Genomic DNA, 18,642 nt, shown 5'->3' with positions numbered 1-18,642 from the left:
CCTTATACATTCACATTCAAGCACTGTCCTGCAAGCAGGTGTAATTTTAGCAAATGCCATTGCTCGCAGATGACGCAAATATTTTCCAAGCTACTTTTTCATGCAAGATACATGAATTTTCATCAAACCAAAAAGATTCATTTTATACCAAAAGTTTGATACCATTCGCATGGGTAACACCTTAATTTAGAAAGAAAAATAATGCTTGTTTCCTTATTTTTGTAATTATTGACTCACGGTAATTATACACAGTGAAACCTCGCTAATTTGAAGGGCTCCGGGGCCGAAAAAACTTCGAATTATTGGACATAAGAGTATAAACGCACATAATTCATTTATACGTTTATTATAGGTCCCATATAACGTATTATGAATTTCCCTTGAAGTACAATTGATGCGGGCACTTAGATTACTAGCTTATTAGATTACTAGTTTAGTGTTGGGCTGAGTGCTAATGACCACTAGAAAGACCCTGTAAAACCTTATGGAAACTATGCTGGCATAATTTTCCCCCACTAGACCTCCGTAAATAGTTATTCAAATGACAGCATTTATCCCCATAAACTAGTATCCAATGTTACAACACATTTTTCCAAGTTTGACTGAGAGCGGGCAACTTTGATTTTTAGAGTGGTTATACACTTTAGAAATAATGCCCCAAAGTCATAACGTGATACAAACTTTATCACAGTTATGTAAGTGCAACATTTTTCAAAACACGTTTTACTGGCTTAATACCATGTGATGAGGTGTCAAGTGATCAGATTCCTACCTTACCGCGACTTAGTTTATTTCCCAACTTATTATCACACGAAACGCTACATCGAGTAGAAAATTTGGCATACTAAACAAGAAGCACTATGAATGGTGGGCCTGGTCCTAAATTTGTATAATTATGAAAAAAGTTTTTTTTGTAAATAATTTTCTTTGCTTTTTTCATAATAATTAAAATTTAGGAAAAGGCCCACCTTTCTTAGTGCTTCTTATTTATTATCCCAAATTTTCAACTGGCTGTGGGGCTTCGTGTGAAAATAAGTTGGGAAATTAAAAAAGTGAGGATAAGGTAGGAACCAGGTCACGTGACCCACTCGTCACATGACCTTAAAAGTTTTTTTAAATTCCACCACGCATTGTGGTGTAAAAATGGTTGTTTTTTTTTTAATGAAACAATTTCTACTTAAACAATTTGTTTCAATATTCCGAGATATGGAGAAACTAATAGCACCATTCAATTCTGCGAAAAAAATAAATAAATTCTATGTATTGGACAATCTATAGATCTACCAAATTAGTCATACTGTGTGAATAAATATTCTTTCAATTTGCGAAATTCAGCACCTCAAGGTATTTTTACCATTGTTTATTTCACCTCAAAAAATAATTCTTTGATTTCTAACCAATCGTAACGTATAAGACCGATTCCATTTCAAATCATGAAGGGAGGCCCAGGTTAGGGTGTCAGAATAAATTGGTCTTTATACAGGGTGGACACACTGGGGATTACCAAAAATTATTCAACCCGGCATACATAACCATAAAAATAGCATTGGCGTGTAAGACATGTTGCATACTTTTTGGTTAGCCCCAGCGTGTCCACCTTGTATATATAATTCTACAACAAAAATAATGGGATATGTTTTTCATAGTAGCCGAAAAAAATTATCTTAGCAATCGCGATCTATTTTAATTAACCTTCCAATTGTGAAAATCTCTTGAAAACTGACAGGTTTTTTTAAATGCTGTATTTTTCACTCATTACATATATTTTGATTTTTCGACTTGAAAGAATGGTTTGCTTGAAAACGGAGTTTATAAAAAATTTAGTGCATATTGTCAGCGATATTCTCTAAACAAATTTTTTTAATGATTGACTTTTTGAGAAAATCCAGTTGAAATATTTTCAGGAAAATAACAGCCATTTTGTAATTTTCTAAGGTTTTGATATTTTCTTTGGATCATTCGCTAGATCAGAAATCCCCTATTATTAAAAAAAAATACATACAGCATTCCTTAAAAAAATTTGTCCAGATAAAGTAAAGAAGAGAAGACGAATCAGTGGAGTTTCAATTATTTTGAACACTAAATTAAGAATGTGTACTATCTTTGAGTGAATTTTTAATGGTGCGATTTCCAAAAGCATTTTACACAGTAGCATAATTAAATTTACCTTTCAAAAAGTGGTTTCATGCAACAAAATAAAAAATATTACGCAGATATATTCACAAATTTACTTCACAATAAATATATTAATAGTAAAAGCGAAGCGAGGCCGTCATTCACACGAGTCGAGTTTATGTTGACCTCAAGGTGCTTCAAATGGATGTCAAATTCCCTAGGGGAAAACTAAATCTAAACGGTTGAGTTGTTGAACACCATATTTCAAGCACATAATCTAAAGGCAATTACACCGGTCGGTACAGCTCGCTTTTCCCGTAAATATCCTTTTTGTTGTTTTTATAAATGAAAATGGAGTGTATTTTCTCGCTTGAAAGTCGCGCGAGCTATACAATAACACAGTAGTATAGTGATGGCGATGATCAGGGGCGGAAAGCGGGGGACCCCTCTGTATCTTCAAGTGTTCCTCAAACGACTGTCAATTTGGCTACATCGAAACTACGTCTAAACTCATGAATTGTTGGCCGCAATATTTTAACCACATAATCTAAAGGCAATTATGCCTAATAGTTTAGCTCGCTTTTTCCCAAAAATGTTCTTGTTGTTTTTTGTTATTGAAAGTGGAGAGTATTTTTTCTCACTTGAAACTGGCGTTCTGTGTACAGTACACGGGGTTATGCGATTAGTCTGCGGCAAGAGCGGCAAGCGGGGGGCTCGACTGTCTTCCCAAGTCAGTATTTTTGGAATCCACATATCTAAAACAGGTTTCTACGTTACATTAAATAAGTATAATATAGTTTTTTTGGTTTCTTCACACAATTTTCGCTATGAAATGACTGTATTCGTACGTCCATTAATTATCAATTGGCGATTTACCAAAAGAAATGTATTAGCAACAAAAAAGTTTGGAACTGTGAAGCGTAAAGGAAGCAAAATTTGTAATTTAACATTGTAAAGGTGTTAAATTTTTACCATTTACAGTGTAAAGTTATAAAAATGTTCCGCGTCGAGGCCAAAAATCCTTAATGTAATAAATAACAAAAAATTGTTATTCATAAATTAGCGAACAAAAGTTAGTTCTACTTTATTTGCCACATTTAAATATACTTAACTAATATTTTTAGAAGAAGATAAAAACAAAATATTATTCACTAAAAATTTGCAACCCATCCTTGCCCCTCCCCCTGCATCGCCCCAAATAAGCCAAAAATAAAAACATTTTTACGTATTATTGTTAATTTTTAGCAATTTCTGTCGTCTTTTTTATACAAATAATTACCGTTGGTCAATTTAAATATTTTCCATGACTGTTTAAACAGTGTTTAATTGTTTAAATAAATGTAAATTATTTAAACAATTATTAATTCCCAATTAATGTAAAAAACAATCGTATTTTCTTATTGAAATGTAATAGTAGGTAATTTCTTGGTGTGTTACATTTTGTGTAAAACATCATAGAATTATTTTCTATTTACAAAGTTTCCAAAAATTGAGCCAGAGATGTCCAGTTTTTCTCAAATTGGTATCCTAAACTACTTTTTCTTGAATAATTACATAATTTGTATCTATTATTTATTGTTTAAATAAGTTACATTTATTCAAACAATTAAGAAATGTTTTAAAAGTCATGCCGGATATTCAAATTGTTTACTAGTATTTATTCGCATTTAAAAAAATGCTAAAAATTAAAAATATAATACGTAAAAATGTTTTTGTTTTACTTTTTGGCCCTATTTGGAATATTGCGAGGGTAAGGGAGTGTTAAAAATGGAACTTGTTGATATGGTTTTATTCTTTAGACACTCATCTTCAATCACCGAAAAATTTGGCAATTTGCGATCAAACCCTGAAGTATCAGCACTATTTTCCGAAGATCAAAAATTTCTCAATGTTAACCCGTTAATTACAGGGGGGGGGGGGTCGAATTGACCCAGGCCGAAATTTCAAATCGCCGCTATTTTCGAACCAAGCAAGGAGACCGGTTCTTATCCACACCTAAAAAATTGTACTCAAGGATAGAAGTTTCACGCACAGTTTCGACTCGCTTCTATCCTTCAGTCAGCTATAGGGTTCAGTCAAAGTGAAGTTCGGGTCGATTTGACTGCCCCCCCCCCTGTGGTTTACGTATACATTTCGTCAGACCATAGTTGGGGTATTTTTACTATTTTTCCCTTTTTTTCTGTATTAGCGAGAGTAAGGTGAATGCACTTATTACTCCTTATAAGTCAAAGTATAAAAATGCATTATTTATTACATTCCAATCAAGTTAGCACGATAATAGGAGCACGAACGATAATAGGTGCATTTACCTTACGATTTCACTTTATATTATTTGAATAAGAAAAATCATGGTTCTCTGGGTACATATTTAGTTAAAAAAAGAATTTTTTTTTACTAGATAAATGTTTTTTCATAGAAAATTGTGTATATTTCTATCAAAACTTCCTACATTCACACTTAAAATAATGCATGAGTTCAAGTCAAAAATTAGGGCTTTTAATTCCGTGAAAATTTCTTACAACATTTTTTATTGAAAGGCGCATTCTTCCCCTTTAATTTCCTTTTTTAACCGTTCAATTTGATTAATTTGTCTCTGAGTTATGAATTAAAAAAAAAACTATTTTTTTTCTATGAGTTTATTTGTTTATTGTTAAATATATCATCAATAATTTTTTAAAAACACATATAGCGAGATTGTACCGTCAAGTAGAAGGTTCAAACAAGAACCATGAACTTTTTCAGATTTTTAGGAACACGTTTTCGATTTTTTAAAGCGTCGGGTCGATTTGACCCCCCCCCCCCTGTGGTTAAGTAGTGCAAAAAAAGCCCTGTGGTTAACGGGTTAATTATATGGGATATTCAAGTGCCCGGTGGCACTTATGCATATTAGTTAAGAGCCTTGCTCTGTAGGGTTTAAAAATGTTTAGGAATTAGGAATCTAACCATTTTCCACTATAACTTTTGGTCTAATTGAGATTTTTTTCCTAGAAACCCCACATTTTTTATTCTTCCAAATATTTTTGAAAAGTTTCTACTTATACCAGAAAGGCATCTTATCAGCATACACAGTAATACAAGGTGATGAATTTTAAATGTAGATGAATTTCATTTTTGCATTAAATTAAGTAAGTCACTTAATTTAAACCAGAAATGATTCTCATTCGCGTGCTTTGAAATTCAATTTGTGCTGGCCCTATCTCTGAGTTTCACTGTACTAATGTAATCCATAAGTAGAGCGTTTCCAAGTACTTTGTACATAAGTCTGACTTTTATTATTAAGTTATAGTTTATTATTAAAAATTAAGTTATTTTCTTCATAATATTTATTACTTTGTAAAAAAACTGAATTCATTAAACAATTTGTTCTCCGTAAATCTTAAATAAATATTATTTTTTGCAATTGAGGACAAAATCAATTAATGGTAAACTTGCTTTTTTGGTTTCATATATTTAGCAATTGTGTACCCGGTTCTAAATTTTAAGGCCGCACGGTTGAATATTTTTGTCTAATTTCTTGCATATGACATTTACATAATCATATATTGAAGCACATAGAGCGGATTTTTGAATGAAATGTTTACATTATAGATTATATATTCTACATTATACGCTGCGAAAATGAATAGACAGTCAACACTTCACTTACTACTACTGTTTGTAGATTTCTGATTCTTAAACAAAATATAAACATTATATAGAAAAACTGACTTCGCTTGCTCCGAAATATAATTATGTAGATGAAGTGTCAAAAAATTAGATACCAATTATTTAATCGTACGGTCTCAAAATCCAGAAACGAGTACTCTCGCTAAATATCTCAAACCAAAAAAGAAATTTTTTCCAATCGTTAAACGTGTCATCAATTGCAGAAAATAATATTTTTTTACGATTAACCGAGAAAAAATTATTTAGCAAATTAATTTTTTTAATGTACTAGTTATCCTAAAAAAAAATACCTTTTCACAATTCTTATGACTTACAGAGGGAAAAAATTATTAAAATAAATAATAATCGTTTAAACAGGCCAGACTTATGTAAAAATTACTTAGAAACACTACTTATGAATTAAAAATTATTTGTGTGGAAAAAATTCCCAAAAATAGTCTTTAGCTTGAGTTTAGTAGAAAACTGAAGTGTAAATGCATAGAAGTGATTGGTTTCCTAAAACTTTAAATTGTGACTGCAACACATTGATGTCAGATTGCATTTCAAAACTGAGTCAATACATAAGATCATGTTTTAGTTTTACTGACTTAGCATGGTCATTATTAAGTTGGTTATTTTTTATTAAACAAATTCAGACTCTGTGGGTCTAAGCGAGTATAATCCTGAAATTTTTTTTCCAAAAATTAAAATTGTAATTTTCAAACAGCATTTTCGTTATCATCATTAAACAGGTATAATATGAATGAAAATCTGTAAATAAATTGATGGAATATATATATATATATATATATATTGTATAAAAATATACAAAATTGTTTAATCATAAACAAAGATTAGCTCTTAGGACAGTCAGAATGACCCTTTTTGTTAGGGCACGTATACACTCGAAGTTATAAATCACTCGTCTTGGAATCATATAAATTCGACCCAAGACATATATGTGTCTTCAAGGCATAGAAACTTGCCTGCAAGATATAAATTAAAGCAGGCTCCATCTAAAAAATGAGACATTCTGAAGTTAAGCTTTTCGACTTCAGCATGTGTTGATTGGGGGCAATTCAAGTCGAAATCAAGTCTAAGAATTTTTACTCGGGCTTCGGAGAGTCTGCTGACTAGAGTTCAACGAGGTTGATCAGGCTTCCTGTGGAAAAATACATCTGTACATCAGTTTGTTCTAGAAAAACATTTTTTTTGACCTAAATCGACGTAATTTATTTTTAGAATGGTCTAAGTAACGAAAAATGATAACGAATCAAATGTTGCTATTGTTTTTGTCGTGTCTCATATTTTCAAACGAATTCTTCAGATAATCCGAAATTTAACTTTTTTTCATGAAGACTCACAGTTTAATTAAATATTTGCGTCCCAATGTTAATTTTTCTTCTATCTGAATTGGTCTGCTCACGAAAACTAGTAGGTTAAAGAAAATTTTCATTTAAATAATGATTTTTACGTACTAATACCTTTATAATAATAAATTGATATGATTTTATTACAGAAAACACTTTTTTCTAGAACAGACATACAAAAGTATTTGTGGATATAAATATTTTATAATAAGTAAATACAATTTGTATTAAAATATTTGTTGTTTCTAAGTCTGACTAACATTCACTTTATTTAAGAGAAGTTTTCAGAGATAAAAATCATATAGTTGAAATGAAAATTTTTCCTGCTGTATTTCTAATTATTGTTAACCGAAAAAGACAAATAAGTACCTCAAATGAAAGATTACTTAATTTTTAATATTTAAAGTTTGTAAATGAACAATTTGAAATATTAAAATAATTGTATATGATCTTATACAATTTTAAAAGCTTTAAAATGAAAAGATTCCACGTTTATTGGCTTTTAGTTGAAAAATTAGTCCTTCCTCACGAATTTGAACAGAAGTAAGGAACATATTTTATATTTGCCAATTATTTCTGTAAATTCAATATAACTTACCTGAAAAACTATGCACTGTATGAGAAATTATTCAAAAATAATGCACCCATGGAGGCACAATGTCAAAATTGTGTTTCTATATACACGAACCCTTACCGACGGCAAAAGCTGTGCAAGAATTCTCGATTCTTTGATAATCGTTAAGCACGGACGGGCGTGGTTAGCGATCAGATGGGTGACCGTTCGTAATTCTTGACTATTCGTGTTTTCCCTGCATTTAACTAGAATTGTGTAAAGCATCATCTAACTGTGAAAACGTTTCAATTTTTTATATACTAGAGCTGAGGGGAAATTGAGTCGATATTGCTCAAACGCCAGATGGGATTTCAACACCACCAAGACCTCCACTCGCTGCTAGAAAATTGGTGGTTTTTGGTGCGTGTCACGTGACGTACATTCCTGAATTCAGTACCACATATTCGTTTAGAAGTAGGTGCTTCAGGGCGACTAATTTGAATTGTAATATTTTTACTTTAATGCTGTAAAAGGCAACTCGAATGAAAGAGAAATGTTTACTGATACCCTGCGCTAAAAAATTATATCTTTTTAAAACAGGAATATGATTTTATCAGTATTGCAATAATTTTAAAATATGAATAATTATTATATTATTACATTATACTTTACAGTGATAAATAAAGAAAACGTATGAGCGCCTTAGTTTTAAATAGATGTCTTGAAAGATACTGATTTCAAATAATGTTGACAGTTTCTTTATAAAGTGTAAGCTGTAATTGTAAAATTTTAAACCAATTTCTCGAGATTTCACATTTCTTAATAACCGTACATAAATGCCGTCGTAAAAAATTCAGCTGCTCCCGAGAATATTCATTCAGTGGGGTTTTTAAAATTGGTCCTAATTTGTGATTTTGTATAGAATTTTTAGTTTTTCACAAAAACATGAACTTGCTCCTAAGATGTCAGGATACTGAATAAGAATACGAAATCGGGCATCAGAAAGAAGTATTCTGTTTCGAGAAAGTAAAAAATGAAAATCGCGTTACTAAAGTATGACAGGAATTTATTTGTTCAAAATTCCCAAAAAAATATAAAAATAAGCGATACTTTTTTCATCAAATGGTAACAATCTCCTGAAATGTTAATTCTACTAACTTGGACAAAATTATTAACAAAATTAATTAGCATGTTACATATTGTAACCAAGTTGTACCCAACATTTTATGTTCAAAATTTATTGCAATAATTATATCGTAAAACAATATTCCAAAAAACTCTATTTACAAATGATCACTCTAGCCACCTTCCGAGACACTACGTATTTCCCCTCGATGGACATGCCTGTCATCGAGAACGAATCATATAAAAGTTTTTAAAATGATTTGTCAAAATCGAATAAAAAAGTTTTAACAACTTTAATTCAAAGTCTTGTTGTTCAGAAATATAAAAATTTATTATAATTAAGCAAACTATTAAAGTATAATGTAACTTCACGAATAAAAAATTTATATTTTCAGAGAAATCTGAAGTTATTATGCAAAAGTATGAATGAACATTAATGTTATTATTAAATGAGAAAAATAATAATTGACGGTAATCTTTTTGTAAGCCTTACTTCCATTATTTCTTATATTGCTTAAAAAAATAGTAACAACTACTATTTTTCGTTTCAGAACCCTTTTCGGATTGGTTAGAAGAGAAGATTAATTTGCCAATATTTGAAGAACTACCAGCCCCAGAATGTGGTCAGAACAAGGCGGTCATCTATCCAAACATAGGGAAGGTTCATCACCAGGACACCACCCAGACTTTATTGCAAGAGTTCGAGACTGTGTTGGGCGACGTCGAGGCATGTCACCATCAGATTATTCAACCTGTGATTTCCACCTTGACGCCTCCTCAGTCACCGCCACCCATGAAAAATCTGAACGAAGCACACCTGCTCGTTACTCTGCAACCATTGCAATCTACTCTTGTGTATCCAGTCCAGGAGAATAACCCCGTTGAAACCATTCCGATAGAGAAATCGATACAATTCATAGATCAAATCCCAGAACAGTGGAATGCTGAAAATTTGTCTTTAGAACCGCTAGGTGGAGATGTAGCAAGAGAACTAGCCGCCGTTGATGAATATGTGCGCTGCTGTGCGAAAAACATGTCACCGTCGAGTCCGTGCACTAGCTCAGGCGCCAGTTACATATCATCCGAGGACTCCGTAGATGATCCTGACTGGATAATAGATGATCCAAACCATCAGTCGCGGAAAGATCCTTCTAGTCTCTCGAAACCGCGGCGCAAGCCTTACTCCAGACCTTCCGTTGAGGACAAGAAAGTTCGCAAGAAGGAGCAAAATAAGAACGCAGCAACTCGCTATAGGCAGAAGAAAAAGCAAGAGATCAAAGAAATCCTAACCGAGGAACAGGAATTGATCAATCACAATGACAAATTGCAGGACCAACTGAAAGATCTCCAACGGGAAATTGGATACCTCAAGGGGCTGATGCGAGACCTGTTCAGAGCCAAGGGTCTGATGAAGTAATTCACGTGTTAAGGCGGCTCATTTCGTACCTTTTTTTAATTAAACGTGTCATGTATTACGTTATTGTTTACTTTTACAATTTTAATGTATCGTTATAGGGTAATACCATTAATTTTTTAATTGTAGCCACTTTTGAGCTCGTCCATTAAGTAAACTCGCGCGGCACTTATTGAAATTTTCTATCGTTGAAAAAATATCAAATAGAGTTTCGCTAATTCAATTGAGATTTCTACAAGACTATGGGCATTTGAAAAGAAGATCAATGAACGCTCAGACTGTCACAATCTAGCATGGGTTATGATAGTTACCGATTCTTAATATTACACATCACGTGAACTTTTCTTTTCTTTTAACCGTTTTGAGCACCAAAGTTAAAACAAGAAGGCTGAAATCCTTACGAGAATTAAAGGATAAAAATCCCGCGCGAGTACTTAAGGTTCAAGACGTAGGCTTGCTTCTCCTTCTTTTTCAGATGAAGTAATTATTTCAACTTTACTTACGAAGTGAAGATCAGTTCTTTCTTCGTTTAATGAAGAGTAGACTGAACAGTTTACCGATGCAGATTTTGCGATGCAAAAAGAAAACAGTATGTGAATGGAAAGAAAGAGAAGTAACTCGGTCAAGTTTTATTGATGGACGTTTGTACCTCCTGCATTATATTTGTGTAATATCATTCGATAGTAACATTTAGGATCGATTTAGTCGTGTGCGAATCGCAACATAGTTGTATGAAACGGGCATGCCCCATGATGCATTTTTTTGCGGAAAATTGCTGCCCGGGTAAGCAACTGAATGTTAGTTTGCACATCTTTTGTATCGAATGATTTCATTCCAAACTTGTTTATCCCAATACATACCTTACATTTTTCTTACAGAGGATTCTGTATTGAAACAAATAAATGGGTTAATGAGTAGGGAAACATACGTAATTTACTTTTCATTATTACCACCTGACACCTTATTTATTAAAGTTTTTAAAGAAAACTTACTTAAAGATTGCCATATTTTTACTGCAAGGTAGCCGCTGGACCGAAAAACCGAGAGGTGACAGTGAATTGATGTTTTGAACGAGAATTTGTCTAATTTTCAGTTCGAAGAACTGCATAATCATTCTAAAATATATCACTTGAAATCATATGCAATTTTTCATAATGGCGATTAAGCATTTTTACATTTTCATCCATAATGAGAAGTTTTATGGGAAAACTGACTTTCGCGGATGTCGTCAAATGTCGAAGTTTTGAGGCCTTCTGAGACAGAAAAAAAAGTTTTCACGTCGGTGTCTGTCTGTCGATGTCCTCAATCTACGTTGTTGTTGTTCCCGTCTGTATACCGGATAAGTTTCGAAAGAATAGTCGGATTGGATTTTGATTTGGCACACAGTTTTAGGAATCAAAAAGAAACATCAAGTTTATTCACCAGCCATTTTTGAGAAAAATGAAAAAAGTTAGAGCTTTTTCAAAATATTTGAGACCACTTTTTTCAAGATTTTAAAATTCTACTGGCATTTTGACGACAAAAAAAGCGTGATATGGGAAAAAGTGACAAGAAGAAAAACATTACTTTTTAATGACTCTAATATACTGTCTAAGCAACCTTTTGAATTTTATTAGAAAAATAGAAAATTCAGATTTTGATCGCACAAAAAATAATGAATTATCACATTCTCATCCATTACGAGAAGTTTTTCCGTCGCAACCTGGAAACTCGAACGGTTGTGAATCGGGCTATAGGTAATAGTATGAATTCGACTGAAAGTTTAAGGGGTAGGGGTCAAGGCGTGCGTGAGTGTGTGCGGGCAACCAGAACTGCTCAGGCTCTAGTCAGTCGTCATTATCGCGCATTGGGTTCATATTGTTTGAAAGGTATCGTTTCTACCACCAAAACACGGTGCGGTGGAGCTCCCTTGCGCCTCGTCGCAAATTCTTTCGTATGCTCAACGAGCAATGAGAAATCAAACAAAATATAAACCGACGCTTCGAGATGTGTGTGTAATATGAACGCGGCCGGTTCGTTCCTTTGTCGATAAAATCTTTTATCAATAGATCTTCAATGTTGCATAAAGCAGTGAAATTCAAGTCAAATCAAAGTGTAAAAACAAATTTGCCAAGCCACTAAGGCCAAGGCAAATAGTGAATCACAACATGGTGTCTCTTGTGAGGTTTGATTTTCTTCGTATCTGAGATAGGTTGGCGTCTCACACACGCGGGTCTCGGCGTGTTTCGACACGGAAATCGCGCGTCCGGTTCCGGAAAGAGTGCGCGCGCATCGAAACGTCGGCGGTGTGTACGTGTTCCCGAAAACTATGAATAACCTAAAATATCGATTATCTTCTCAAAACGTCGCTTTCAAAAAGTATCACTCATTATCCAGTGGCTGCTGCATCTAAAGTTCATAATTCGATTCCTGCGTAGCTTCCTTTTTCTAAAGGGACATTAATGTATATAATCTCGTTGTGACCACTTGAGGCAACGCAATTTTTAGCGAATAGGTCGATTTAATAGCTATTCAAAATCGCACATTCTGCGGAACAAAAGACACGCGTATCTTACATCGTGCAAAAGGGGGGTACTTTGCAAAGGACTATCGCGACAATTCAACCTAGAATCCGATTAATGCAAAATTACGTTTAACTAGTACTACCAGTTTTTTTAAAGACTACTTCAAATATAACTATCAGTTCATCGCGTTACAATATAATCACCCGCGCCTCGATGCATTTTCAGAAACCAAAGCCAATTACTACGACGTTGTAACCGCAGTCATGATAAATGGGTTATGTGGAAACATAGCTTCGTGGCACTTGTGCATTCGCGTACAGATCTTAGTGACTACGTAAAACACATTCAATTAGCAAACGCGCTCACCGGATCAGCTTGCAATGAAATCAGTTCTTTTCCTCCGAGTGAAGGAAGTTACGGGAAAGCTTGGGAATCGCTGTGAGAGGCGTACGACCAGAAATTTATGATCTTAGTCGGACTTCTTGATGGCCTTTTAGATCTACCGGTACTTTCAAAAGTAGAACCCGACGAACTTTATTCACTTGTGGATAAAGCGCGTCAACATATTAGTATGTTAGACGAAGTGCAAGTTGAGTTTGGGGAGCATATCATAATCAGAATTCTACAACGGTGTTTACCACAGGGCATTTTAGCTAGTTGGCAAGATGAATTAGAGGAGAACAAGCTTTCAGCATTAGATGAATTTTATAAATTTATTCAAGCTACGGTATTCAAATTTCGCTCACTGGAAAGGGTTGTCTAGATAGATTGGCTGTAGCAATGCTAGGAAACGGGTGGGCGAGCAACATAATCAAATTTCTGGTAAATTCAAAAGGGTCGAAGCACGTTCACTCGTAACTTCGTCTTTCAGTTCCTCAAACTCCAATTGCATTAACTGCAATGAAGATCATTATCTTTACAAATGTCCGATTTTTGACGAACTGAAGGTTCAACAACGCTTGAATTTAGTAAAGACACAGAAACTGTTTCGAAACAGTTTGCTTGCTCCTGCGCTCCCGTGCAAGAATAGGAAACGTTGCAAGAAGTGTGATCGAGATCATCACACTTTGTTGCATTTAGAGAAAAAAATACATCCAATTCAGAACATTTTCAGGGCAGGGAGGAATCAAAAGCTCCCACCTCTTCAAATCCACAAGCATGACCAGCTCAATTAATAATGGAGCGGTTAATGGTTTATGCAGTGTTTCTAACGATTACATTAAACTAGCATTCTGTTCTAATTACAACAATTTTGAACGAGAATTACATTTTTTAATAGTACCCAAAACAGCTGAGCTCGTGCCCAACGAAACTTTTTCTCAGGATTTATTTGACATTCTGAAGAACTTGCAACTTTCAGATCCTCAATTTCACGTGCCTAAGCCAGTTGATTTATTGATAGCAGCAGGTGCAACTTTATCGGTATTATCTGTAGGTCAGATCAAGCTTCAACACTAGGAATTTCAAATGAGTAAATGAGACAAACTTATTGAACGCTTTTGGGCAATAGAAAATTTTGATCATAAACCGTTGAAATCTCGTGATGATATTTCTTGCGAGCAACATTATGTAGATCACGCTCAGCATGATGCGACAGGTAGACACATCATGCGACTTCCTTTCCGTGATAGTAAATTCCAATTAGGCGAATTTAGAACTCAAGCTTTAAAACGGTTATACGCACTTGAAAGAAAGTTCGAGTCTAATTCACAGTTCAAATCCGAATATTACAGGGCAATGGGCTTTAAAACGGTTACACGCACTTGAAAGAAAGTTAGAGTCTAATTCACAGTTCAAATCCGAATATTACAGGGCAATTGAGCTTAGGTTCTAATACAGGATTGTTGGAAATATAAAATCACTTGTGACGAATTGCTACCTCAAAACGTCCAGACTAAACGGGAATCATAGATTGTCCAACTTCCTTTTCTGCAGATTGTCTTGATTCCTAGAAACTTATTGTGCGTGAGTCCAGTAAAAGTCGAGATCCATGGATTTTGTGATGCAAGTTTCCAGGGTTATAGGGCATGTCTTTTTGTCAGAGCTTTAGATTCAAAGGGTGTCATTACAGTTAATCTTATTTGTAGCAAATCTAGAGTGGCTCCGTTAATTAGTGTCACGATTTCACGGTTAGAACTTTGTGCAGCGGCGCTTCTCAAGAAACTCTACGTCGAATCGAAGCCGCAATTCGAGTTTCCAATAAAGAAAAAATTCTGATGGTCTTTGTTGGATAAAAAGGCTCCGCATTTGTTAAAGATGTTTGAGGCTAATATGGTCGCAGATATGCAGACACTAGATGATCGAGTTCAGTGGGGCATGGCAATTCTGAGGATAATCCTGCTGATGCTCTCTCTAGGGGACAACTAGCACAAGATTTCATCAAAAAATCTCTTTGGATTGTAGGTCCTAGTTGGTTAGTTCGTCCTAAAAAAGAATGGTCTAGGCTGGTTGAATTACCATCGATTGAAATACCAGGTTTAAAGGGCTGTATTTGTTTGCTCTGTACAGGAACGTGCGACTACATATATTCTCACGTTTCATCATTTCAATGGCTCATAAGGCTTGTCGCTAATTTTGTACGTTGGAAGAACCTAAAATCTCTAAGAAATCGTCGATTGTCATTACCTAGTAAGCATCCGATTACGAATGTGATGATTTGAGAATGTCATGAAGTTAATATGGACCCTGGTATTCAAACAACTTTATATACTCTTCTCGAAAGGTTCTGGATTCTAAACAAAAAAATCAAGTTAGAAAAATAGTTCATCAATGTGTAGAATGTATGCGCCAAAGACCTAAAGTGATGCAACAAAGTTTTCTCAAAACGTATGAGTGTGATTTCATTAGCATGGTGTCCAAAGCGATACATACCGAACTTGCGACCTATATCTCAACAATGGTACCAATTTTGAGGGGGCAAATAAAGAACTGTGCGAGATTTACAATTTATTTGACACTCAAAAATGTAAACAAGAGATAGGATCCTTTGCTTTATCTAAACGAATAGAGTGGCATTTCAATCCACCTGTATCTCCCCATTTTGGTGGTATTTGGGAAGAACCTGAAAAGAGTTTCAAACATCATTTATCCGTTCCAAATAACAGACTATCAACTTACAACCTCATCACCAAAGCTCAACAAGATGTTTGGAAAAGGTAGTACAAGGAGTACCTTAAAGAATTACAAACCCGCCAAAAATGGTAAAAATCCACCTCTGAGGAACTGAAAGTTGGATCCGTAGTTATCATTGTGGAAAATAATTTAGGATGTACGAAATGGCCACTGCGTGTGATGATCGAGGTGTTTCCTGGGAGCGACGACATCACTCGAGTTGCATCAGTGAAGACTGTCAGCGGCCTTTACAAACGCAATATAACCCGACTATGTTTATTGCCAACTGCGTGATTTTATTGACATCGGTAAGCTAAATTAGTTGGTGTAGATTTAAGCTCGTTCATTTTAATTTTTAAAGTATTTTAGTTTGAAATCGTTGGCTAAATGTACATATACGCTTTCTTGTTCACTATCTTTATATCTAACTCTGCTCCATTCGTTGTATGTAATCCAGTTCATATCGCAGCCTTTTCGGGGAGTATGTTTAGTTGCAACATATAAACTCGAGCGGTTGTGAATCGGGCTTATGTAATAGTGTGAAGCAGCCTGGCAGTTGAGGGGGGGGGGGGGGGGGGGGGGGGGGGGGGGGGGGGGGGGTTCAAGGCATGCATGAATGTGTGCGGGCAACCGGAACTGCTCAAGCTCTAGGCAGTCGTCATCATCGTTCATCGGGTTTATATCTTTCAAAAGGTGTCCTTTCTACGACCAAACTACGGTGCTGCGGACCTCCTTCGCGTCCGTTCTCGACTTCAACGAACTTGATCATCTGCCTAGTCGCAAACCACGGCATCGTCGCCAATTCTTTCTTACGCTTACCAAGCAATGGAAAATCAAACAAAATATAAACCGACGCATCGAGATGTGTATGTGATGTCAACGCGGCTCGTACGTTGTTTTGTCAATGAAATCTGTTGTCAAAAGATCTTCAATGTATAGTTCCTTGTGTGCATTTCAATAAACTAGGGTTTTTATGCAAAACGTTTTTCCCTATAAAATCAGTTTTGTTATTTCAACGACCTAAAGCAGAATAGATCTGTGACTGTTCTAGAACACAAAAAAACGCGTTCTAGGACAACTTAGTAACAGGTTACGAACATGCGAGTAACTATCTCAGCCCCCATACGCTAGAACAATTCTGTAACGGTTCTAGAACGCTGTAACTTTCGATCTGTAACATTTCTAGAACTCGGTTACCAGTGTAATGTAACAATTCTAGGACATATCTAGAACGCTCTTTCAACCGATCTGTAATACTTCTAGCACAATTCTAGAAATCAATTACCCTAGAGGAACCGCCTTGTTGATCACGGTAGCCTCTACGCCAGGTAAGTATGCTTCTCGCCACCTCCGTTCCTCTTTTAAACACTCGACCCTTCATTCCTGTTGCGAGAAAGACAAATCGCTGCGCTCCCTGGCGCACTACGGCCGAACCACGACCAAGGCGTCAAGATTAAAATCTTTAAATAATAAATAAAAAAATTTGATGTCACATCTTTTACCCATGAATCATGATTTATTATTTATACTAACATGTGTGTTAGAAAACATGAATATACGAACTTATTTATCAAAGCTAGGATAAAATAATTATTCGTTTAACATGATACATAATTGTAAATAATGTACGATATCAGAATTTTGATAAAGTTTGCATGAATGTTTGGATTAAGTCAGTGTTTTTCGTCAGAAATTGTTATTTTTAATTTTTTGTAAATTATATTTTAAAAGAGATTTATAATTTTTTTACAACCTTATGTTATTTTAGTCATTTACACCAGAAATAGTTATTTTTAATAAAAAAATTAGACTTCAAGGAAGATGAAAAATTGTTGTACAATTCGAGGTTAAAGTAACGGTTTTTACTGAAAATGTTGATGAAGATTTCAAAGAAGATTAACATTTTAGGACATTTTGAGGTTATGTTAACATAAATTGTCATTTATGTTATTAATTGATAAAATCGGTAGCAAATTATAGAAAAATATTGGAAGCAAAATGTCAAAATTGTGTTCCGTCAAAACTCCATTATTTCTCAGTATTTTAATTACTTTTTTTCCGTAGACTTTAGCGAAATTATTTTGAATGTGTAGAAATAATACAAAAATATCGAAAAATGCCCCATAATTCCATTTGGGTCCCTGTTGAAAGCAAGGCATTCTGTCCTTACAATAACTGAAAAACCTGTATCATACGTTTAAATTATAACTTTACGTTTTACACAGGCACAAGAAAAAAAAGGTATTGTACCAGAGCTGCCAGATCGAGCCTGTAATTTACCCCCACCATACCTATCGTTTGGGAGCCACAAAACAGAAGGTGCATGATTACCACTGTGAGTTCGTGTAAGCCGAAAATGCACGATTCGACTTGTGTTTTCTGCTGTACGATGATTACCGATTTGAAAGCTTCGAAAGACTTCGGTGGTCTTCTGTTTATGTCTCGATCCCCATTTGCAAGAAATGGAAGAAGTTGGCGAATTTAATGTTTGGCGTGATTCTTCATTTCATGCATGAGTCGATTTTTAGGTGTCCTTGCAATCTAGTCAAATATCCTCAGATGTATTAAATCCTTTGAAATCTCATATTAAATTACTGCAATCAATTGAAAATTCCTTGGAACCTTTTAAAATACTCTTAAATATTTAAAATCCTTACAAATCTTTTGAACAGAGTGACGTGCTCTAGTCAGAGGATCGAGCAAAACTATTGACCGCTCCATTACATGGGGTTCCTTAAGTATCCCGTCGTCATTTACAGGGAGTCATTTACGACAGTTCCAAGCCAGATTACGTTTCGCTGAAAT

The 18,642-nt window shown here is 34.6% G+C and overlaps 1 protein-coding gene across 2 annotated transcripts in view; it reads left to right on the top strand.

Annotated features, from left to right (window-relative positions):
* The window catches only part of LOC117167879 (activating transcription factor of chaperone), a 146,208-nt gene extending 135,059 nt beyond the window's left edge, over positions 1-11,149 (top strand). For both annotated transcript variants that reach the window (XM_033353113.1, XM_033353114.1), the window contains one exon: positions 9,360-11,149. In XM_033353113.1, the coding sequence (XP_033209004.1) occupies positions 9,360-10,225 (866 nt within the window). In that variant the 3' untranslated portion in view covers positions 10,226-11,149. The remainder of the gene's footprint in view (positions 1-9,359) is intronic.
* The last annotated feature ends 7,493 nt before the right edge of the window (positions 11,150-18,642 follow it).

Source organism: Belonocnema kinseyi, chromosome 2, assembly GCF_010883055.1.
Source record: "Belonocnema kinseyi isolate 2016_QV_RU_SX_M_011 chromosome 2, B_treatae_v1, whole genome shotgun sequence".
In the NCBI taxonomy this organism is placed as follows: Eukaryota; Metazoa; Arthropoda; class Insecta; order Hymenoptera; family Cynipidae; genus Belonocnema; species Belonocnema kinseyi.
The sequence above is the reverse complement of the archived record's forward strand: the minus strand, read 5'-3'. Positions and strand labels throughout refer to the sequence as shown.